Source organism: Pelmatolapia mariae, linkage group LG9 (genome assembly GCF_036321145.2).
Source record: "Pelmatolapia mariae isolate MD_Pm_ZW linkage group LG9, Pm_UMD_F_2, whole genome shotgun sequence".
Lineage (NCBI taxonomy): Eukaryota > Metazoa > Chordata > Actinopteri > Cichliformes > Cichlidae > Pelmatolapia > Pelmatolapia mariae.
In genome coordinates this window covers 35,899,868-35,924,246 of record NC_086235.1, presented here as the reverse complement: position 1 = coordinate 35,924,246, position 24,379 = coordinate 35,899,868, and the positions used below count along the sequence as shown (strand labels likewise).

General features: G+C 42.1%; 1 protein-coding gene across 1 annotated transcript; it reads left to right on the top strand.

The window, feature by feature from the left end:
- Positions 1-1,686: 1,686 nt before the first annotated feature.
- On the top strand, positions 1,687-23,905 carry LOC134634198 (NACHT, LRR and PYD domains-containing protein 4E-like). The gene is made up of 12 exons (XM_063483257.1): positions 1,687-1,781; positions 1,881-2,247; positions 8,728-8,827; positions 11,203-11,257; positions 11,970-12,041; positions 19,035-19,095; positions 19,235-19,433; positions 19,661-21,464; positions 21,551-21,724; positions 22,196-22,369; positions 22,515-22,561; positions 23,364-23,905. Exons 1-12 carry the CDS (start codon positions 1,687-1,689, stop codon positions 23,903-23,905), a joined length of 3,690 nt encoding a protein of 1,229 aa, XP_063339327.1.
- The last annotated feature ends 474 nt before the right edge of the window (positions 23,906-24,379 follow it).

Genomic DNA, 24,379 nt, shown 5'->3' with positions numbered 1-24,379 from the left:
TGTAATAGCCTGGATGCCTTGCCATAGGCTTCGTGCGTCCTTGCTATCATTGAAGTGGGAGGTTATCTTGTGTGTGTAGTCCTGTTTCGCTTTCCTGATGCCACGGGACAGGTTGGCTCTCGCTGTTCTCAGGCCTATTTCATCCCCAGCTCTGAAGGCCTTGTCTCTGGCCTTCAGCAGCTTGTGGACATCTCCTGTTAGCCACGGCTTCCGGTTGGCTCGGGTTGTGATACTTTTCATTTGTGTAACATCATCAATGCATTTGGTGATGTATGAGCTCACCGTGTCTGTGTACTCCTCAATGTCTATGATGTTATTGTAGGTGGCTGCTTCCTTGAATATGCTCCAATCAGTTGACCCAAAGCAGTCTTGAAGAGCAGAGGTGGCCTCCTGTGGCCACACTCTTACCTCTTTCGTAACAGGTTTGATGACCTTCACTCTCTGTCTGTATGCTGGCATTAGCATAACAGTGAGGTGATCAGAGGTGCCGATGTGGGGGAGGGGGATGGCTTTGTATGCTCCTTTTTCCTGTGTGTAGACCAGGTCCAATGTGTTGTCTCCCCTTGTTGGAAAATGTACATGCTGATGAAACTTTGGGAGAACAGTTTTAAGATCAGCATGATTAAAGTCTCCTGCGAGGATGATGAAACCGTCTGGGTGTGTTGTTTGTTGCTCACTGATGGCCTGATACAGTTCGTTCAGCGCTGCATTTCTATCGCTGTTGTTGCTAGATGGAGGTATATAAGTAGCGACCAACAGGATCGAACTTATCTCCCTGGGCAAGTAGAAAGGGCGACACTTCACGATCATGAACTCCGCCAATGATGAGCAGTGTTTGTGTACTACAGTGGCATCACGACACCACTCGTCACGGATGTAAACACAGACCCCGCCGCCTCGGGTCTTGCCTCCGTCTACGAGAGCCCTGTCGGCTCTGTAGCATGCTAGCTGCTCCAGTTGTATGGCCGAGTCCGGAATGTTGTCATTAAGCCATGTCTCAGTGAAAACTAGCACACAACAGTCACTTACTCTGCGATTCGCTGATCTCAGAAGTCGAATGTTATCCATTTTATTGTCCAGAGATCGTACGTTGGCCAAGAGGATCGATGGTATGGCTGGGCGAGTTGGCTTAGCCTCGAGCCTGACTCGGACACCTCCGCGCTTGCCCCGCTTCCTTGTCCTAGCGCACCGCCTTCGACGCCTCCTTGCCCGGGGAGGGGTAGCAGGCGAGTCCGGTGAGTTGCTAGGCCAGCTAGCATGCTGTCGCAGAAGTCCTATCTCCCTTAGCATCTCAACGTTCGTGTTCAAAACTTGGCAAATCTTGCTTCTCCGAATGTGTAAGAGAGCCTGACGACTGTACACATATTCCGACGTGGACTGACGAAAAACACTTGCAGAAAGACACTTACTTGACGAACAAAACACCGCATTTTCAGGAGAGCGTGAGGTCGCTGCGTCTACACGCGCCGCCATCTTAGCTGCAGCCATCAATTCCGGTCCTCCGTCACGACAGGAACGGCCACCCCGGTAAGAACAAAGGAGGGGTTTATGCATCTACACCAATGACAGCTGGTGCAAAAACACAAAGACTGTAGACGGCCACTGTTCCCCGGATTTGGAATATTTGACTGTGAAGTGCAGACCCTTCTACATACCTCGCAACCCGATGCTAATGCTAACTCGGCCATGGAGGAGCTCCACAAGACAATAAGCAGTCAGCAGAACTCCCATCCTGACGCAGTGCACATCATAGCTGGGGACTTCAACCACACTGATTTAAGGTCAGTATTCCCCAGATTTGAACAGTATATTAAATGTGCAACACGGGGGAGAAACACACTGGATAAAGCCTACAGCAACTCCCGTCACACTCCCGTCAGGAGCAAAGCCCCCCCAGTCACAAAGACTGTGGAAACCTGGCCAGAAGGTGCATCACATCAGCTGCAGGACTGGAGCGTGTTTGAACATCAGGACCTCGAAGTGCACACAACATCAGTGCTCTCATATATTAACTTCTGCATCAACAGTGTCACTGTGGACAAACGTCTCCGGGTGTATTCCAACCAGAAACCTTGGATGACTACAGAGGTCCAGGTCCTGCTGAAGCAGCGTGACCCCACTTTCATATCCAGTGATGGTATGCAGTACAGTGCAGCCAGATCTGAGCTGAGAAGAGTTATCAGAGAGGCCAAGGCAGCGTACAAGAGGAGAATTGAGGACTACTTCAGCAACAACAACTCACGACCGGTATGGCAGGAAGTTCAGCACTTAACCAACTAGAAACCCTGACTGAGGGTAACGCGGTGCTTGTGGAGGAGCTGAACCACTTCTATGGGCTCAAATTGTGGTCATAAATATTTTGTAGTTGTAAATCAAATGCGTGTTTTGTAACCTTGTAAACCAAAATATGTTAAAGTTTTATGTTTGTGCATCTACAGATGAGAATTTGTGTGTTTGTAAAAAATATTTACACGAGTTACAACTTTTTTTTGTTAAGGTCTGCATACAGGTACAGAGCAAAAAACTACGTGTAAAACTCTGCGCTCAGGTTTCCTGCCTGTGTGTGGATTTCAACTTTTTTTTCAACCGATTTTTCTTCCTTTCATCTGATTGGTCAATGTCATGTCAATCACAAATGTAAGAATCCAATCAGAGAACAGATGGGTTTGGCTGTTGGAGGGGTGCTTTAGGTCCTGGAAGGGTAATACAGTTTGAAGCTGGAGGATCTCTATTTAAATATCATATATAGAAATGCCATTATTACTTTAGAATTAGTTTAACAGAAAGAAATAGAAATAGAAATAATAATATGGAAATAGTTAATTAAATTGGGAAATAATGAATGTAATAAATATTTATGACACATTTAATTAATTAATTAATTACTGACACATATCTATCTAATTCTAATTCATTTTGGCAGACTTAACTCCTTCAGCTCTCAACATGAAATAATTTGTCAGCCTCACCCATCAAACTCAGGGGGCGGGGTTAACGCTGATCGAGTCAAAACCATTGCTTTGGCCTGGTGGCCATTGTTTTTAGAAGGCGTTTCTCTACGCCAACAACCGGCATGTGGAAACTAACAGAACTGTACTTGGAAAAACCCTGTTTGTGTGTCACCAAATTCAGTTTTAATATTTTTTTAGCCGAGAATGTAGTGGTTTAATCTTCAGCTATCTGGTCGGCTTGTCAAGATGGAGCCTCTTTGCAAAAGTGCTTCGATGATTTCGGAGACGTCTGCCCAGCCCAGTCTCACGGCAAAGCGTGGGATAGACCCGCTCGCCTTGCAAGTGCTTGACCTGTTATTACCGCCGACAAAGCGCGGTACTGAACTGCCACAACCCCCGCTGTACACTGACTTCATTTACTGAGGTTATATTTATCGGGTTTTATTTCCTGATGTTCGTATGTGTCATACGTGTTTCAGTCGCCAATTCTGAATTATTACTAACATTAAAAACATGTTTAAGGAGGAGAGAGAGCAAATTAATCTGATTAACATCTGATCTTTGGGTTTTTGTTCAATAATCAGCGTGACCTGTGTATAAACTTTATTAAAATAGATAACGTTGGTGTTTCCGTCACATACTGTTGGGTTTAACTGTACCAGGCTTGTTCGACACTATGAAATGGTAAAGGGCCTGTATTTGAAACACATACAGACTTCATGATGTTTGGCTAATATTTTTATTGTGAATATTAATCATGAGGGTAAGCATCACTGTACACCATGGAGCGAGGTCAGCATATCCACGATATCTTCAGCTCTCTGAGTTAACCCAAAGTTTCACAACTGGGTCAGAACTGGAAAGTGTCGGTAGCATCAAACTAATCTAACGGTCATCTACGAATAATTCACGGATCATATCATTTCCAATTTTTATTTATTTTTTTATTTTTTTATTTATGCAAGTTTCCAAAAAAAAAAAATTTAACACAGTCACAAACAGCGGGACAGAGGAACACAGACAATAAAGACAACAAAAAGAAAATCAAAACCAAAAACAGGACAAAAAAAGAAAAAAAAAGAGCAACAGACCCAACAACAGGATACGCGGCCAGCACTTATTAAGAACAGCGGAGAAGAAAAAAGCAAATGGTATACATGTCACACAACTCATAATCCAGTGAGTCCAATCCACATTGAAGATCGAATCCAGAAATCGCTAGGAGGAGCCGATTCATAACAATTATGGGCAACAGCTCAGAATGACAATAGTTAAAACAACGTAGTCAGGACCCAGGTCGTGGACTGTTCTTCTTAATGTGATCTATAAAGGGCCCCCATATCTTCCTGAACTTCTCCATGGAGTCAGATGTAGAAAACCGAATTTCTTCCAGGTATAAACAGGAGACCATCTCCTTGAGCCACCTCTTGAAGCAGGGAGGGGAGGCCGATTTCCACTCCTTTAGGATTAGACGTTTGGCAATCAGAGATAACCAAACCAGTGTCCCTTGTCCAAGCCTCTTTAATACGGCGAGAGGGGGCTGCTGAAGAAAAAAGATTAACAAGCCGAGAGATCAAGTGCTTTGAGGTGGGAGGTTCGTTCATTATATTGTAAAAGACATGCTGTATGGGGACAGTATCTAAATTAGAGAATGCTTGCTTGACATAATTCCTAATTTGTAAGTACCGAAAAAAATGACTTGTAGGGAGGTTGTACTTGGTCTGAAGTTGAGCAAAAGAGGCAAAATGATTGTCAATATAAAGAGCCTTGATAGCAGTTAACCCTTTAACAGGCCATTGTTTGAAAGCAGCATCCATTGTACTTGGCTTAAAACTAGGATTGTGGCAGATCAGGACAAAAGTTGACATTTCCGGGAGGTTCAGGATTCTCTTGATTTGATTCAATATTTTTATAGAGTTGCAAAGAATAAAGTTATCACATAATGGTATACTTTTAATAGCCGGTTTTGGAAATAAGATGGCTGGCAAGGATGCTCCAGTGTGCTCAATAGCGGTGCTAAGCTCCATTTCGAGCCATTTAGGGCTGGGCCCACCTTCCACAGCATCATCAGCTATAGGCTGATTTCAGAAGACCCAGGCTCTGGCGTTACAGGCCCAGTAATAATGTTTATAAACTGGAAGGCCCAGACCTCCCTCGTCCGTGGGCTTTTGCAAGTGAGACTTCGAGATGCGGGGGGGCTTGTAGGCCCAAATAAAAGGCATGATAACGGCATCCAGCCATTTGAAAAAGGAAGACCTGAGAAAAACGGGAACGTTCTGGAATAGGTACGTGAATTTAGGGAGCACAACCATTTTAATTATATTGATACGGCCAATCATTGAAAGTGGGAGAAGTTTCCATTTATCTATCATACACTTGAGCTCATCAGTTAGAACCGAATAATTAAGCCTGAAGAGGAGTTTTGAATCCCTAGGGATGTTAATACCCAGGTATGAAATATAATCATTGGAGACCTTAAAGGGCAAACTAGAGAGGAAATCGGGGCCCAGACCGGACGACAGCGGCATAAGAACAGACTTCTTCCAATTTATGGTGAACCCTGATAAGTGGCCAAAGGTGTCAATCAGTTTAAGAAGTGGTGGAAGGGAGACCTTTAAGTCTGAAAGAGCCAATATTATATCATCTGCATACAGACCGATGGTGTACTCTGATGTGCCACAATTTATACCAGAGATATGGGAATCGGCTCTGATGGCAATGGCCAGCGGCTCAAGAGCTAAAGCAAAAAGCGTTGGAGAGAGGCAACAACCCTGCCTGGTCCCACGGGGTAAGAGGAACGGGAGCGACCTCTCATGGTTGGTAAGGACCGAGGAACAAGGGGAAGCGTAAAGCAACTTAACCATATTCAAAAATTTCGACCCAAATCCAGATTTGTCAAGAGCAGCAAACAAATAACTCCATTCCACCTGATCAAAAGCCTGCTGGGCATCAAGTGAAATCACAGCAGAATTGGGCAGTGTTGTTGAGTACATTGCATTTAAGAGACATCTAGTATTTGAGAAAGAAAATCTATTGGGGATAAAACCCGATTGATCAGGATGAATTAAAGAGCCTATATGCTTATTTAACCGGTTGGTTAGGACTTTAGCAATTAGTTTTTGGTCTGAATTGAGAAGAGTTAGGGGACGATAAGATGAAACATTAGTTTCGTCTCTGTCTATTTTCAGGAGGACACATATATGGGCATCGTAGAAAGAGTGTGGGAATGTGACGTTTAACACTGCGCAATTTACCATCCGAAGTAGAAGGGGAGCGATAACGTCAATATGTGTCTTATAAAGCTCAATCCCAAAACCGTCCGGACCACAAGCTTTACCGTTAGAAAAGGAGCAGATTGCATTTCTAATTTCCTCCAGCGTAAAGTCTGCATCGAGTGAGCCCTGTGCAGCCTCAGAAAGAGTTGGGATGTCTAAAGCATTAAGAAAATTAGTGATATCGGTAACTGTGGCCGTGGTACTACATGTGTATAACTGACTGTAAAAACTACAAAATCTGTCATTTATCTGTTTGTAGACAGCAGCTGGCCAGTCGAAGAGAAAATTCTGTGTATTGTGCTATCAGCTTGAATGCCTTTCAGCTGTCTGGAAAGCACCTTGTCATTTCCAATTTTTATTTAATTATTGATACATTTAATTAATTATTTAATAGCGTATTTAATTATTTCATAATGTTAGTCCTGGTATTCCATAAAGTGCCTCCGATGAGTGGACCGTGCCGGCAGCGGCCAACAGCTCATTTAAGTTTGAGACCCCTGATTTAAACTAACATACTCATCCTGCTGTAACCAGGTTTCTGTAAGGCAGAGTAAATCGATTTGTTGATCAGTTATTAAGTCATGTACTAACAGAGACTTGGAGGAGAGAGACCTAATATTTAATAATCCACATTTCACTGTTTTACTCTTTGGTTCAGATGTGGATACTGTATTGTTCTTTCTTTGTGATTTTTTATATTTAAGTTGTTTGTTGCTGGTTTTTAGTTTGTTTTTTGTCTGTTTGGGAGCTGACACAGTCTCTATGGAGATGGGTTTTGGGGGGGGTAGCAGGAGGAGAGAAGCTGCAGAGAGGCGTGTAAGACTGCAGCTCTGCTTCCTGGTCCCAAATCTGGATAGTCATATTTTGGGGGGTTTAATAAATTTGTCCATATTTCTAGAAATGAGAGCTGCTCCATCCAAAGTGGGATGGATGCAGTCTCTCCTAACAAGACCAGGTTTCCTCCAGAAGGTTTGCCAATTATCTATGAAGCCCACATCGGTTTTTGGACACCACTCAGACAGCCATGACTGCACACATACACATAAATTCAGCTGTTAAACTGACTTGAAGCTCATAAGAATATATACCATTGTTGCTGTACCAGCATGCTGGTAGACTAAACAATTATTGTTTTTGGCTATTAGTACAGTAAGTATCACATTGGAACTTTTAACACTATTATGGGTTTTTTTTAACCTATTTTCCTCTCATGTTATCTTCTCGTGTTCAGGTCGATGTCTGATTCCTGGTTAAGGCTTCTGAACCTGGGTCGTCAGTTTTCATCTGTAGCCAATAAAGCACAAAAGAAAATACATTGACAGTGGCAATACCATACCACCTTCATTTACAAAGCACTTTAAAAAATAAAAGTACATATACAAAAAGCATAAATGGAAAATAAAATCAAACGTTAAAAATAAAGAAGTAGAAGAAATAGAGTCAACCTCTTTAAAACCAATAAACTGACTTTAACAAGGATCCTAAAATGTAGCCAGTGGAGTGAAATTAAAATGGGAGTAATGTGCTGAGACTGTTTTGTTCCAGTTCAAAGCTGCAGCATATTTCATAACCTGCAGATGCCTAATGGACACATCACTAACCCCACAATAAAGTGTGTTACAGTATCCAGCCTAGATGGATCAAAGCCATGATTACTGTCTCAAAAAGCCGCCTTGATAAAATAGGCTCTATTTCGGCCTCAAATGAAAAAGGTTTGATTGTCAGGGCTGGGTGTGTGACCAGGCATTTTGAGTTTTTTTATATTTGTGACTTCTTATGTTATATTGAAAGGATGTTGTAGTATTATTATTAGTTTGCCTTGAGTTATAAGTCTAGTTCAGGTTCTTCTATGACTTCTTAGTTATAAGTCTTTTCTTGTCCTCCATGTAGTCATGTACTTGTTGTCTGCATGTTTCATGTTTTCATGTTGAAAAAACTTGTTTTTTCAGGTCATTTTTCACAACATTTACTAAAATATTTGTAACTTTTTATATTTAAAACACAATTTTCAATTGGCCGCTTTGTCGGCCATCCAAAGGTTCAGCTGTAGTGCACCCTCAGCAGCGGCAAAAAAGTATGAGGCTGTTCTCCACCAACCACATACTGTGGAAGTCATTAACAGTGACTATGCCATAATGAGGCGAAAACCTAAACACTGGTCAATCAGCACACTCTCAGATATGGTGGCTGCAACATTAAAATGTGAGGAGCTAAAATACATCTCACAGCTTGTGAATATTTGTGCTGCATTTCAAGCATCCAGTGCAAATTGTGAAAGAGGCTTTAGTTTAATGAATCGTATCAAAACAGCATCCAGAAAGGAGTATGAGTTTTTAAAAACAGAGCAACTAAAAGACCAGTGAATATTTTCCTGTAAGTAAATTAAGACAAAATATTAAACACGACCGCTTCAGGTTTGATGTGTCATCATGATCAACCACCCTGTTGGTAAGTCTGATGGAATTTTTCTTCCCTATAACGTTTTTACACCTTCTCTTAAGTTAACCACGTGCCTTCAGCAGGATGATCAGTGGGTTACAGGAGAACCACAGCTGCAGGTCTACTTGAGGCTGGTACTCGATACCACTACTGGGAGACAGGGTACCGTCCGTGTTTGCTTATTTCCTGAAGGATCACGACAGTTAATGGATTTGATTGAACCCTTGATGCCGGCCTCCTGTTTATCTGGGCTTGACACTGCCAGTAAGTACACTGGAGTGACCCAATGAGGCTGAGTTTGTGTCTCCTCCCAGAATCAAACTGAGGCTCTTTTACGGGAAAGGATGAAGGCGGTGACTCTCAGAGCACAACCCAATGGAACTGATAAGTTGATATCAATAAATTCTTATCAATTCCCAACTGCAAATTCAGAGAGTTATGATCTGACACATAAAGATTTATAGCGTTAACATTTAATGAGTTTAAAGAGTTCAAGGGTCGTCATGTGACTGTTATCACACTTCCTTGAGATAAGTCCTTGAAATTGAAGAGTTAAGAGCGAACACACTTAAAAACCTTGAAGGGTGTGAGTTACATGTTTATCCTCTCTGGTCAGTCTCATTGTTGGATGAATAATTTGACTTTCTCTTACTTCCACCATCCAAAGGTAAACTGAATCTTCAGTCATATTCGTGTGAGTAGGTGTTGCTGTTAAACAGCTTTCATTATAGTTAAGCTAGTAGAAATATATTGTGTTATTTTGTTCAGGTAGAATCTGTAGAACTGTTTTTGAACATTACAAAAACCAAATGAGAAGTTGTCAAGTCATTAAACAGATTTTCTATTTTTGGTCTCTTTAAATGTTTAGTTTTTGAATTCATTCTTCTTTTGTCTTGTTGCTCTGCTAATTATGCAGCACTTCCTCAGATGTTTCTTTGGGATGTTACTTTGCTTACACTCCTGTTTATGTCACGTTTAAGTAAAGTTTTTTCAAGCTGTAACCCTCTGTACCTGCAGAGGTACCTGAGAACTTTCATGATCCAGCCAGCTGAGTAATTTGACGCGGAGGTGGTGACCCTACACTGTTTTAATCCTGCATGAAACTACTTGAGTTTGGGGTGTCCCTAGTTTTCATCAAAACATCAGTATGGGCTGATCCTGGCATTGTAAAAAGCACTGAAGCAAAAGTAATGGCCCGTGTTTAGCTCGGTTTTGGCTGTGTGCACTTTAGAGATTAAGGAGTTTAAAACGGCTAACTTGTTTCCCTGGAACATAAGGATGAATAAATAACAGCAAACAGAATTAAATAGCCACCAAAATATCAGCATCAGCATCATTGAACAGCCAAAGCATTAGCGTCAGTAGCCCAGGTTTTCAGTCCATCTTCAAAAGGTAAACTTGGGTCAGCCTGATGGAAACACTTAAAATCTCTGGGATTTCATCACACGACTCTTGTAACAATGGATTCTTTCTTTTTCCTGCTTTAAAATCCACCTGATTCAGTTTCAACACATCTTCACTGGCAACTTTTTGTCTTTTAGTGAAACATGTTTTGAACCCGTTTCCTGACAGATGCATTATTTTGGGATTTACAGCTCATAAAAGATCATAAACATGTTACAGTAAGAGGTCTTTGCACAGTCTTTCAGATCTGCTGTGGAAACACTGTTAAACATCATCATTCATGTCATACTGAATAAGGATGTTTGCTGAAGAAAGCCTTTCAGTCTCAGCGTTCAATGTTCAGAGATCAATAATCTTTTTATTAAACCATAAAATTATGAAACTTTGTACTAATAACACTATCAAATAGCACAGACAGCAATGACATTACATATAACACAATGACACAAGCACTATGATCGAGACCTTGGTGCTGCAGGAGGTCGGCTGATTCTCCATATTTGTTACGAGAAGAGAAACGAGCCCCGCTTTATGCTGTGTTTTGGGTTACAGTCATGTCCTGCTTTGTGTTGGTTACATTTGGTTACATTTTCTATCATGTAACCATAAAAAAAACCTCATTAAATCAGGTACATATACTCGACTAACTTTACATGACATGACAAAATCACCTTTGTATCCTGTGGGATAGCTCAGCTTTGTTTCTCATGTTTCACTGTGGAGATAGTGTTTAAGAGCTTCCTGTGAGGGGGAATGAGCAGCGTCCCGTACAGGTGAAGGTAAAACGACGGTGTGACTGAACGTGGAGCTGAATTGACGCGGTGAGTCTTTTCTCTTCACCCGCCTGAAAAGTGTTGAAAACGTGTTTGGTGTTATTTCATTTGATGAGATTCAAGCAAACATTCGTCTGTTGATGGGACTGTTGTAACATTCATTTATCATTTTTCAGGTGTTGTACAACATTTGGGAATTGTAACAAAAAGATTCAGAGGACACGAGATTAAAACTCTTTCTCCAACAAAGAGCTCAATTTTCTTTTTCTATTTTAATAATGATGATGTTAGTAACACCCTTGGAGTTTAAAATAACCTGTCCATAAATGTTGTGCTGACTGAGCGTGTGTCTGTGTGAAGGTGTGGCCTCTGCTATGGATCAGTGCGAGCACAAACAGGAGGGAGCCCCTCAGAGGTGAGAGGACCATCTCTAACTCCAGGTCACAGCTCAGCGCTCACACTAAGCAGCCTAATTGCAGCATGTTGTTCTCACAGTGGAACGTCACGTTAGCTTCAGGACAGATTAAAAATAAAACGGAGCACAAATATTTTGCTCGCTTTCCTTCTTATTTTTTGTGCAGTGTCTTTTGACTGATGTTGTGTATGTCATTGTCAAACAAGCTGACTTCACATAAAGGTTATATTTGAGTTCTGTTGTGATTCAGCGGCAACACTACTGAATTATGTTTCAGATCTTTGACTTTTCCATATACGGACACAAATTCTTCAGAAAACTACCAATCAGTTTCAAAATGCTGCATGTAGATAAAATATGAGTCCAGCAACAAAGGCCAAATCTGCAGAGAGCAACTTGAGAGTCTTAAACACAGAGAAGAAAAGCAAAGAAGATTCTTTAAGCAGCCTCTGGCTTCTTCCTTCACGTATTTGACACTTCAAGTTGCTACAGCAACTTTATATTAAACACTTATATTTCTTATTTTGAAAGGGGAGATGGGAATTACAGGTCAGCTGACAGGTCCATATGAGTAAGCTAACATGCCACACAAAATAAAAAAGAGTGCAGTTTATATGTAAGCTACATTAATGCAGCAGCAGCATGATACCATTTCCTAAACTAGAAAAAAGTTATTTGGTGAATGATTTTATTGTCCTTATTATTTTAACAGCTCTGTGTCTGTTAAGAAGCTCCAGATGCTGTTTGATCCAAAGTATGCAGAGCAGTCAAAGCCTGTGAACAGGTAAGGTTTTCAAATACTTTAGTGTCATCATTATGTCATTTAGTGAACACAACACTCGGAAAAACATTCTTGAGGTTTATTAACCTCATTGTCAATATGGTAGATATGTCTGTCATGTTTATTAACGTTAAGAACATTTTAATTAATACACTGAAGTGAATAATTTAATTCTGGGAACAGAGGAACATTATATTACCTGACAAAAAACAAAAATGAGAACTAAGAAACTAAAGACGAACTGTAAATTCGAACAAACAGAGGGACAGATTCATGACACAAGAAAAATATTTACTTCAATATAAAAAAAGATTTTTGGCTGATAAAACAAAAGAAAGGTCTTTTTTTGCCTTCCAACATTTATATTAGAAATAGTTTTGACCTGGAACTTAAGTGCATTCATTATGACTCTATTTAGTTTAGTCATGTAGAGAGTATCCGTTGAATACTGAATCAGAATCAGAAATACTTTATTAATCGCAAAGGAAATTATGGTATACTAAAGATATACTAAAGAAGTCTCACTATATGGTTTTTGTCCTTTTCATATGTCTAAAACTCTGAATTCAACAGTGTTAATGACTAAATATTTGTGGCAGTTCTATCAGGAATCATCGGAGACCAGGATCGTCTGGCCCAAACTCTTTTTCCATGAAGAGCCACCGATCCATGAATGAACCCATTAATGTTAATATTAAACATTTAAAGGCAGATCAAAGGTAAGATAAAAGTGCTCAATGAAATGCATTTCTTAAAAATGGCACTGTGTGCATATGGATGTTACCCTTACTGAAAAACGGACAAAATGAGCAAAGTTGAGTTAAAATGAGCTCAAATGATGCTGTTAGTAATGATGTTACTGTTCCATACTGTTAGGATCCAGCAGCAGAGGCCAGACTCTGTTGAACTGAGCTCTGTTCCCATGGACAGTCATCAGTCAGTGTATGAACTGACTAACCAAACTGCTGGACCCCATTTAAAAGCAGACTGGTAAGATTATAAGACTCAGACAAATGCATTCATTTGCCAATGACTGTACACTCTACAGTCTCACCAAAATCCCTATGATGACAGCTTTATGTATGGCTGAAGCCCTGGCCACTTAATTGTTCCCAGCAAGCTCCAAATTAAAGTCTGACTTCAAGAGAATGAATGTGAGTCCAATGGTGCTGTTTTCTCCGAGGTCTGTTAATTATTCTTACTCCAGTTCTCTATATCAGACCATTTGCTGAGGCAGGCTGTAGCACCTTTTTTAGTATCTACTCTTTGGTCTAAAATCCTAATATGACAGTTTGGCTACATCAAAATTAATCATTTTAATACTGGAAAGTAAAATTCTACCAAGGTTTTGGGCTTTATTTTACTCAGAACTTTGCTTTTATATTGTCATAGAAAATGTTAGGGAGAGAAGTTTCAAATGAAACCCTCTTTTATTTCTATAAGGATCCATCCACAGGCAGAGGGCTCTCCTGAAGCCAACTTTACACCTTTGAAGAGTGACCACTCTGTGCATCAACCTACTTATTTTGGACACCACCCAGCTCATCGCAGGTAAACATTTAAAGGGATTAAAATATTGTGCTATTGAGGAGTCATGTGGTGAGATGCCGGGAATGGCTGCGCTGTAGAGGAGCGCTGAACCCCCGTCGATAATAGAATGACAATTAAACTTTGAAACACCTCCTACTACTGTACCACTCGACGTTGGTGAGCAATCTAATTAAACTGGAAATATTGAAAGTAAATCTGGGACAAAATATGTCATCCAGTCAAAAAGAACGAACTGTACAGTCGCATTTGTCAAATTTTGCTATTGGAAAAGTTAACCCTGTTCGTCTTGATAGCCAAGAAGGTCAGAAAATAGAAAAAAATCTGTGGATCTGTCTGCTGAGATTGCCAAGCTCAGGGTAACACGGAACGTGGTGCAGCTGATGTCATGCTGATTAAATCCGCCACAGCAGAACTCAAGAATGTTGTAGCCACTGTTGGGGAGTAACGGAATACATGTACCGCCGTTACGTATTTAAAATACAAAATATGAGTAACTGTATTCCGTTACAGTTACCGTTTAAAAAGGTGGTATTTAGAATACAGTTACTTTGTTGAAATAAATGGATTACACGGCGGTATTTTCCTGTTTCATATTGTCGCGGGTCAGGACTGTTTGGGTTTGTTTGACAGCTACGCTCTGTTGTTCCAGGCGGCAGCGTTACGGTTGCCATGATTACAGGGTGACGCTCTCTCTCTCTGCGTGTTTCCTGGGTGAGAGAGCGCCTTTTTGTTGTTGTTGTTGTGCTAAGCTAATAGACAGAATGCTACTGCTCTAAAGAATGTAGCATCATGGGCAGTGTAGTCCGTGCTGCAGGGAGAATGGACTACCATACACGTTATGTGTCTGTGAGCGAGGGAGGGAGAGAAAGGAAAAGTCCGAGCTGTCACGGAGCAAAAACGGGAGCTGGAAGCATGTAAATATAATAATAACCACTGCAGCCAAGAAGAGTGCCTGACGAGCCCATTTGTAAGTAAGCTATTAAGACTCGACTGTACACTGTGTTCGTGTTTTCCTCCGGAAACAATAAGTTCCGTTGGAGCAGCCTTTCAACGCCTCTCTCTGTCTCTCGCAAGCAAAGTTGACCCAGACAACAAAGTAAAGCTAGTTTTCGGCTACGAGCCCGACACGGAACTCGTATTTGTCAGAGGTCCCTTTACTACGGTTCGGAGCCGCGGACCTTCAGTAACAGTAATAAATCACAGCAATAGTACATTCACGTAGTTGTAAAAAGCATGATAATATATTAAGTAATCCAAAGTATTCAGAATACGTTACTGTCATTGAGTAACGTAACGGAATACGTTACAGAATACATTTTGGGGCATGTATTCTGTGTTACGCCCCTAGTCTAGGCGTGTAGAGACGCACATAATGTTGGAGGAGAGAGAGACAAATACCCGCCCTGGTTCCCAAGCCAAACATCCAAACCAGCTGTGAGTAAAAAAGGTGATTTTATTGAAGGTAGTGAAGCATAGCTCCGGGGTGAACCCAGGCCAAAATAATAAACAAAACCAACTAAGTCCCACCAGAGAAAACTAACTAAACCCTAAGAAAGAAACAAAACAAACGAAAGACAAATACTAACCCTCGCTCCCTAACATGGAAAACAGGAGAAAACTGTTCCAAAGAAAAAGGCGGCTCACCCCTTCCGCTTCAGCCTATGGGTGCCTAAGCACTAAGTTAATACACTAGGAGCTGCTCTCACAGAACACGCTCACACAAACACACAGCAAAGGTATAGGCTGGAAACCAGGGCCAGGATCGCGTCGGCTGTCAAACTGCTTGCTCGCTCACTTCTCTCTCTCTCTCGCTCTCTCTCTCGGGAGCTGTCAGAGCGGCTTTTTGAACGTGGTCATGTGTTCCATGGTCCAATCAGCTGCTCACTACTCTTCATTAGGGGATGGACCTGCAAAGAGTCTTAAGCACAGTAAAGAGACAGAACAAAACAGCCCACACAGTGTTCTTATGGCCACAGCTGTAACATTCTGTAATCTGTAATGGAATACATTTTAAAAGTAACCTTCCCAACACTGGTTGTAGCTGCAATCCAATCGAGGCTAACAGAGGCCGAAAGTCGTATCTCCGATGTAGAGGATCAGGTGGCCGACTCGGCTAATTAAAAAAGTGGGTGTTGATACTGGAGTGCAAAATTACTGATGAAAGGTCATCAGGTCCTCAATTTAGAAAAATGAGAAAAGAAGAGGAGGAGAAACGGGCAAAAGATAAATGTAAGCAGTTGTGTTTTTGGATAATATATATATATATATATATATATATATATATATATATACATATATATATACGGAGGGAGGTTAGCTAACTAACGGAGTTGCAGAAGGTGCGATGAAGGGAGTGCCTAAGAAGTACAGGAAGCTGTCCATACCTGAGGCCTTGGAAACTGCCAAGCAAGGACTCACAGCCTTGGCCAGCCTCTTAAAGAGGTACACCAGAGAGATAGAAGGCAGGAGAATATGAGACAATATGAGAACAGCACCACCAAGGCTGGAGACAGAACAATACTGGAAGAGCATATGGGAGAAGGACGCAACCCATAACTGCAATGCTCAGTGGCTAGTGGATCTGAGGGCAGACCAAGGGTCTCCAGTATGAAGAGTTGGACAGCACCAGGGCCCGACATGGTTCACGCCTACTGGCTGAAGAAGCTGACTGCACTCCACAAGATCAACAGGACCCTAAGAGCCTTCATCAGGAACTCAATGGGGATGTGGCGTACAACACTAGAGGCCAACTTCAAGCCCATAGCACAAGTCACCATCAAGTGCGGGATCTACCAAGGAGATGCTCTGTCCCCACTGCTGTTCTGCATAGGCCTAAATCCCCTCAGTGAGATCACTGACAAGACTGGCTACGGATACCGACTACGCAATGGAGCAGTTGTCAGCCACCTCCTGTATATGAATGACATCAAGCTGTATGCCAAGAGTGAACAAGACATCGATTCACTGATCCACATCACCAGGATATACAGCAATGACATCGGGATGTCATTCGGGCTGGAGAAGTGTAGTCGGATGATAACAAAGAGAGGGAAGGTAGTCAGAACTGAGGGGATCGAGCTACCAGAAGGCAACATCGCAGACATAGAGGACAGTTACAAGTACCTGGGGATCCCGCAGGCGAATGGGAACCATGAAGAGGCCGCTAGAAAAGCTGCAACCACCAAGTACCTGCAGAGGGTCAGGCAAGTCCTGAGGAGTCAGCTGATCGGTAAGAATAAGATGCGGGCTATCAACACCTACGCCCTGCCCATGATCAGGTACCCAGCTGGTATAATAAGTTGGCCAAAGGAGGAGATAGAAGCCACTGACATAAAGACAAGAAAGCTCCTTACCATGCATGGAGGGTTTCACCCCAAGTCCAGCACCCTGAGGCTGTACGCTAAGCGGAAGGAAGGGGGCCGGGGACTGGTGAGTGTCAGCACCACAGTCCAGGATGAGACAAGAAACATCCACGAATACATCACGAAGATGGCCCCAACTGACAGTGTGCTCAGTGAATACCTCAGGCAGCAGAAACCCAAGAAAGAGGAGGAAGGCGAGGAACCATCATGGAAGGACAGGCCCCTGCACGGTATGTACCACCGGCAGATAGAGGAGGTGGCTGATATCCAGAAATCCTACCAGTGGCTGGACAAAGCTGGACTGAAAGACAGCACAGAGGCACTAATCATGGCAGCACAAGAACAAGCTCTGAGCACAAGATCCATAGAGGCTGGGGTCTATCACACCAGGCAAGACCCCAGGTGCAGGCTGTGTAAAGATGCCCCTGAGACAATCCAGCACATAACAGCAGGGTGCAAGATGCTAGCAGGCAGGGCATACATGGAACGCCATAACCAAGTGGCCGGCATAGTATACAGAAACATCTGTGCCGAATATGGCCTGGACGTTCCGAGGTCAAAATGGGAGACGCCCCCAAGGGTGGTGGAGAATGACCGGGCTAAGATCCTGTGGGACTTCCAGATACAGACGGACAAAATGGTGGTGGCTAACCAACCGGACATAGTGGTGGTAGACAAACAGAAGAAGACGGCCGTAGTGATCGATGTAGCCGTTCCGAATGACAGCAACATCAGAAAGAAGGAACACGAGAAGCTGGAGAAATACCAAGGGCTCAGAGAAGAGCTCGAGAGGATGTGGAGGGTGAAGGTAACGGTGGTCCCCGTGGTAATCGGAGCACTAGGTGCGGTGACTCCCAAGCTAGGCGAGTGGCTCCAGCAGATCCCGGGGACAACATCGGAGATCTCTGTCCAGAAGAGCACAGTCCTGGGAACAGCTAGGATACTGCGCAGGACCCTCAAGCTCCCAGGCCTCTGGTAGAGGACCCGAGCTTGAAGGATAAACCGCCCGCAGGGGCGAGTTGGGTGTAAGTAAGTAGTAGATAGATAGATAGATAGATAGATAGATAGATAGATAGATAGATAGATAGATAGATAGATAGATAGATAGATATGGGGGGTTCGCCCAGGGCACCAAACAGGCTAGGGCCACCCCTTAACATAAGCGCATTAGCGCGCTCACACACACAGGTGTACACACAGGTACTTGCAGAAACACACTATCTTGGTTAGCTGCTGCCTCTGAACATATTATGCATTATTATTAATGTATGCTGCTCAGTAACATTCAATATTTATTATTTATTATTTACTATTACTCATGCCTATGTTGGTTGTTGCTGTGGTTTCCCTATTGTGTTGTTTTGTTTTTGCTTGTTTTTTCCTCTCGGCACGCGATCAAGCAGATTTTCAGTGTCTTTTCTGTCTCTATTCCTATTCTGCTCTGTTTTTCTTCTCGTCCTTCTGTTAACTCTCTTCCCAACCTCTCTTTCTTTCTCTGTCCTGTCCCTCGGTCCTGTCCGTTCTGATTGTAATAACTCAACGTGGAAATAATAATAATAATAATAATAATAATAATAATAATAATAATAATAAAATATGACAATCAGGTGGATTGTTGGATTTATACAGCACCAAATCACAACAAGGAGCTTTATATTGTAAGGTGGACCCTACAATAATACAACAATGACCATTAATGACCATAAACTGACCTCACAGCCCATTGTTCATTCATTGGTGCTAGTTTCAGTCATTGTGCAAACATGCTGTTTATAAGGTTGGAAACCTGCAGTCAGCTGAGACTGAAGAAGTCATCTGATGATGATGAAATGTTTCTCCCACTGAAAACGTCCAGATGAACAGAATCAACCTTTTGGGATTTACTTACCTGGATGATTGATGATTTTTTTAATGCCTCACTAAGTTTTGTTTTGTGTTGATATGTCTGTTTCTTTAAATGTTTAAAAATAATAAAAACTTTAATCACAAAAAAATATTGAACTAATGTTGAACTAATAATACATAAAGAAATTATCATTACCATGAAAACAGAAGTCTTTCTCTGTACATCTTTCATTTGCAGAATTGACCGGGACACATCAGATCAATCTGAGCACAAACATCACCTGGACTCTGTGTTTATGGTGTGTAAAAACAGACACACAGCTACGACACTAAATCAAGAATCGTTTAATAAATAGTCATAGTACTAAAAGTGTCCATGATGCATGTGGTACAGTGATAGTTTATATTCAACATAAAGTTTATATCTCTCTATTCCAGCTCCTTGAGAAGAAAATTGTCACCTTTATGAAAAATGAGCTTAAGGAGTTCCAGAGGTTTCTGAGTGAGAGGCTGGATGATGAGATACTGGTGTATGAGGATGAAGAGAAGAGGAGCAGCAGGGAGTCATTTCTGAAGATCACACTTCACTTTCTGAGGAGAATGAACGAGGAGGAGCTAGCTGACCGTCTTCAAAGCAGTAAGACTTTTTGTTTTTATTGTGTAGCTTACAGTCTGTCTGTATTTTCAATACACTTTTATAAGTGAAGGAAAAAATAACCTGAAATTGTTCCACTCACAAATATTTGGATATCAAAATTGCTGTCAGACAGGAATAAAGCAGACAGGTATATCTCAGACAACTATATCTGTTTGGATTTATTAAATTAAAGATTTACATTGATTTTGTCATTGGTCTTCATGCAGGAACTCATGCTGAAGTTGGCAAACATAAACTCAAATCTGCACTGAAGAAGAAGTTCCAGCCTGCATTTGAGGGGATCGCCAAAGCAGGAAACCCAACCCTTCTGAATCAGATCTACACAGAGCTCTACATCACAGAGGGAGGTACTGCAGAGGTCAGTGACAAACATGAGATCAGGCAGATTGAAACAGCAAATAGGAAACCACACAGACCAGAAACACCAATCAGACAAGAAGACATCTTTACAGTCTCACCTGGAAAAGATGAACCAATCAGAACAGTGCTGACAAAGGGAGTGGCTGGCATTGGGAAAACTGTCCTAACACAGAAGTTCACTCTGGACTGGGCTGAAGGCAAATCCAACCAGGACATCCAGTTCATGTTTCCATTCACTTTCAGAGAGCTGAATGTGCTGAAAGAGGAAAAGTTCAGCTTGGTGAAACTTGTTCATCACTTCTTTACTGAAACCAAAGAAGCAGGAATCTGCAGCTTTGAAGACTTCCAGGTAGTGTTCATCTTTGATGGTCTGGATGAGTGTCGACTTCCTCTGGATTTCCACAAAGCTAAAATCCTCACTGACCCTAGAAAGTCCACCTCAGTGGATGTGCTGCTGATAAACCTCATCAGGGGGAAACTGCTTCCATCTGCCCACGTCTGGATAACCACACGACCTGCAGCAACCAGTCAGATCCCTCCTGACTGTGTTGACATGGTGACAGAGGTCAGAGGGTTCACTGACCAACAGAAGGAGGAGTACTTCAGGAAGAGATTCAGTGATAAGAAACAGGCCAGCAGGATCATCTCCCACATCAAGGCATCACGAAGCGTCCACATCATGTGCCACATCCCAGTCTTCTGCTGGATCACTGCTACAGTTCTGGAGGATGTGCTGAAAACCAGAGAGGGAGGACCACTGCCCAAGACCCTGACTGAGATGTACATCCACTTCCTGGTGGTTCAGGCCAAAGTGGCAAACATCAAATATGATGGAAGACGTGAAACAGATCCAATCTGGATTAAGAAGAGCAGGAAGATGATCGAGTCTCTGGGAAAACTGGCTTTTGATCAGCTGCAGAAAGGAAACCTGATCTTCTATGAATCAGACCTGACAGAGTCTGGCATCAATATCAGAGATGCCTCAGTGTACTCAGGAGTGTTCACACAGATCTTTAAAGAGGAGCGAGGACTGTACCAAGACAAGGTGTTCTGCTTCATCCATCTGAGTGTTCAGGAGTTTCTGGCTGCTCTTCATGTCCATCTGACCTTTATCAACTCTGGAGTAAACCTACTGGAAAAGCAACAAGCAATCGTGCACAATATCAGTGTATTAAAAGACATACCTAAGCTGAAACATCTTTACCAGAGCGCGGTGGAGAAGGCCTTGGAGAGTCCAAATGGACACCTGGACTTGTTTCTCCGCTTCCTCCTAGGTCTTTCACTGCAAACCAACCAGACTCTCCTACAAGGCCTGCTGACACAGACAGGAAGTAACCCAGGAACCAGACATAAAACTGTTAAGTTTATCATTGAGAAGATCGGAGGAAATCTGTCTACAGAGAAAAGCATCAATCTGTTCCACTGTCTGAATGAACTGAATGATCGTTCTTTAATGAAGGAGATCCAACAGCCCCTGATTTCAGGAAGTCTGTCCACAGATAAACTGTCTTCTGCTCAGTGGTCAGCTCTCGTATTCATCTTACTGTCATCAGAAAAAGATCTGGATGTGTTTGACCTGAAGAAATACTCTGCTTCAGAGGAGGCCCTTCAGAGGCTGCTGCCAGTGGTCAAAGCCACCAACAAAGCTCTGTGAGTTAATGAATAATTTTATATTTAGAAAATAACTCCTTCATTTACTAGTAAATGGATATTGAAAGTAATAGATTGTCTTGCAGGCTGTGTGACTGTTATCTGACAGAGACCAGTTGTGAAGCTCTGTCCTCAGTTCTCAGCTCACAGTCCTCTAGGCTGAGAGAACTGGACCTGAGTAACAACAACCTGAAGGATTCAGGCGTGAAGCTTTTGGCTGCTGGAGTAAAGAGTCCACACTGCAGACTGGAATCTCTCAGGTCAGGATACAGCTGTCTTTGCAAAAAATAAAAAAGCAGTTATTAACGCAGCTTAACACTGAGTTGGTTTGGTACCAGAGCTCCTTTTAGGGTCACTAGCACAAGTTTGACGTGACTTCTTCAGCAAGACGCTTGATTATGTTTGTTGCAAAATAGGAGTGCTTTGTTACATGGGTATTATTATTCCACGATAAATACCAATTAGAAGATGGGCAGCAGCCATAAATGGCTATAGAAGGCCAGTTGCATGCCATTTGTAGCCTCAGTTCGAAGTTTCTTTTTCTGACAGTAGAAGTGTTTGAGTGGAATAGTTTCAGAAATCATGGCCTATTTAAATGTTGTATTTAAATGATGTTGTTGCCGGGCTTAAACAACTGTTTACTAGCCAGCCTGTTGTGACCTCTCTGTGCTCTGTTGTCTGTCAAACTATATATTTGACTGAACAACAGCTAAACCCTTTTACTTGTGCAGGCTATCAAGTTGTCTAATCACAGAGGAAGGTTGTGCTTCTCTGGCTTCAGCGCTGAGCTCAAATCCCTCCTATTTGAGAGAGCTGGACCTGCGTAATAACAGACTGCAGGACTCTGTAGTGAATTTGCTGCTTGCAGGATTGGAGGATCCATATTGGAGGCTTGATATTCTCAGGTGCCCCCCCCCCCCATTTTACCTTTAACCAGAAAATCCCTTAAATTATAATCCTGGACATAAAAATTACAATTGCATAAAAACAACGAGGCCTGATCATTCTGTTTCATTCGTAATAAGTAAAGATTTGTGTTTCATCCTGTAGGGTGGACAGTGGTGGAGAGCAGAAGGTAACTCTTGATCTAAGGAAATGTAAGTGACACATGCTATATGTCCAGTGTTTTCTCAAAGGGGTTGAATTGGATGTTCTGGATTTTTTTTGACTGAGAATGTGTGCTGCAGGATGCACACATTGCTTCTCTATCTTTAAATAAATACTTTATCTATAAGCAAACTTAACTTCATCCTTTACAGAATAGCAAAGCACAGTTTGCTAACACTGACGTGTGCTACCAAGATTTTACAACCGCTTCAATTATATAGATTTCAATCAGATTTCCCTTTCAGGGATTAGAGACAGGTTCTGGTCCAGTTGTGTAGTTTTCTAAGTATAGATGTAGAAACAAGCAGTGCAAGAAAGAGGACTGCCTTTGGGATTTGCATGTTTTAGTTTGTATCTTACACAGAGGAGGAGTTTGAGATCTACACTATATGTCAAGACTAATACATATGCCTTACATTGGAAAAGCAAAATTGGCGAGAATTTATTTTCAAAAGATGATTGCATGCAGTTGGTTGACCTGCAATTCAGGATCCATAGTGAGCTGATTTTTAAATGCAGTAAAAAGAAATGGTGGTCAGATTTTTTGACTTGCGCAACTGACCTTATTTATTGTCAAGAAAACAGAAGTGTATTGGATTAAGCAGGTATAATTAAAAGAAAAGTGGAATGAAAACAGTGGATCTGATCTATGACTAAGGTATCAATTAACATCATCATATGTTTTCTGGAAACCTTTAATTAGCTACTCTGCTCATATATCAACATATGCTAAAGTCACCAGTTACACAAAATAATAAACACTTCTTAATTTTCTTTTTTTTCCTCCATCAGTTGCTTGTGAGCTAACATTGGACCTGAACACCACACACAAAAACCTGAAACTGTTTGACAACAACAGGAGCGTGAAAGTACTGAAGCAGCAGCAGCAGCCTTATCTTGATCACCCGGAGAGATTTGATATGTTTTGCCAAGTGCTGTGTAAAAATGGCCTGGCTGGTCGTTGTTACTGGGAAGTTGAGTGGGAAGGAAAAGTTGACGTAGCAGTGACTCGCAGAGGGATCCCAAGGAAAGGCTATAGCAGGGCTTCCAGGTTTGGAGGGAATGATCAGTCCTGGAGTTTGACCTGCTCTGATAACGGTTACTCCGTCTGGCACAATGATAGAGAAACATCCATCTCCTCCTCCTCCATCTCTAACAGAGTAGCTGTGTATGTGGACTGTCCTGTTGGGACTCTGTCCTTCTACAGAGTCTCCTCTGACACTCTGATCCACCTGCACACCTTCCCCATCAAATTTACCCAACTTCTTTATCCTGGGTTTAGAGTCTGGGATGGTTCAGTCACTCTTTGTTCAGTGACAGAATCAGACTGCTGACTGAAAATCAAAGTTTTTTCAATCAGGCCCACCATTAAATATGCTCTGCATGTGGTTGTTACAGCCCTAGCAGGGCCTCCTCCTGAAGTTGCCTGTGTGGGCGTGTCCTACCGTCTCTCCTGCCTTAGGTGCCACCCTTTTTTCTTTTGTACAGCTGACCATCAGCAATTAAAGGTATTTAAGGCCAGAAAAAGGTGAGCTCTGGTGCCAGAGAACCATGTTGGTGGGTGCAGCTAGTGAGCTGTGTTCAGTGATTGCTCTGCGGAGAGGAGTGTTTGGTGACTAAACTCTTTTTTAATTACTTTTGAGTTTACTGACTGATGCCTGAGTTGTTGTTTTTTTTCTTTAAATGGTGATAGCGGCTTGTCCATCTCTTTTAGTTGAGTTATTAATAGAAACTTTAATAAAACTCTTTAATTTAACCCTTTTGCCTCTCTGTCTCCTTTTTCCGACCCGGACACTTTTTGTTACTTT

Excerpts from the sequence above, each read along its gene's own strand:
- LOC134634198 (XM_063483257.1), top strand. The coding sequence starts at position 1,687 with ATGGAGGAGCTCCACAAGACAATAAGCAGTCAGCAGAACTCCCATCCT. Across the intron at positions 8,828-11,202 it reads TACCACTACTGGGAGACAGG|GTGTGGCCTCTGCTATGGAT; the intron begins GTACCGTCCGTG and ends GTCTGTGTGAAG. Across the intron at positions 19,096-19,234 it reads ACCTGGACTCTGTGTTTATG|CTCCTTGAGAAGAAAATTGT; the intron begins GTGTGTAAAAAC and ends TCTCTATTCCAG.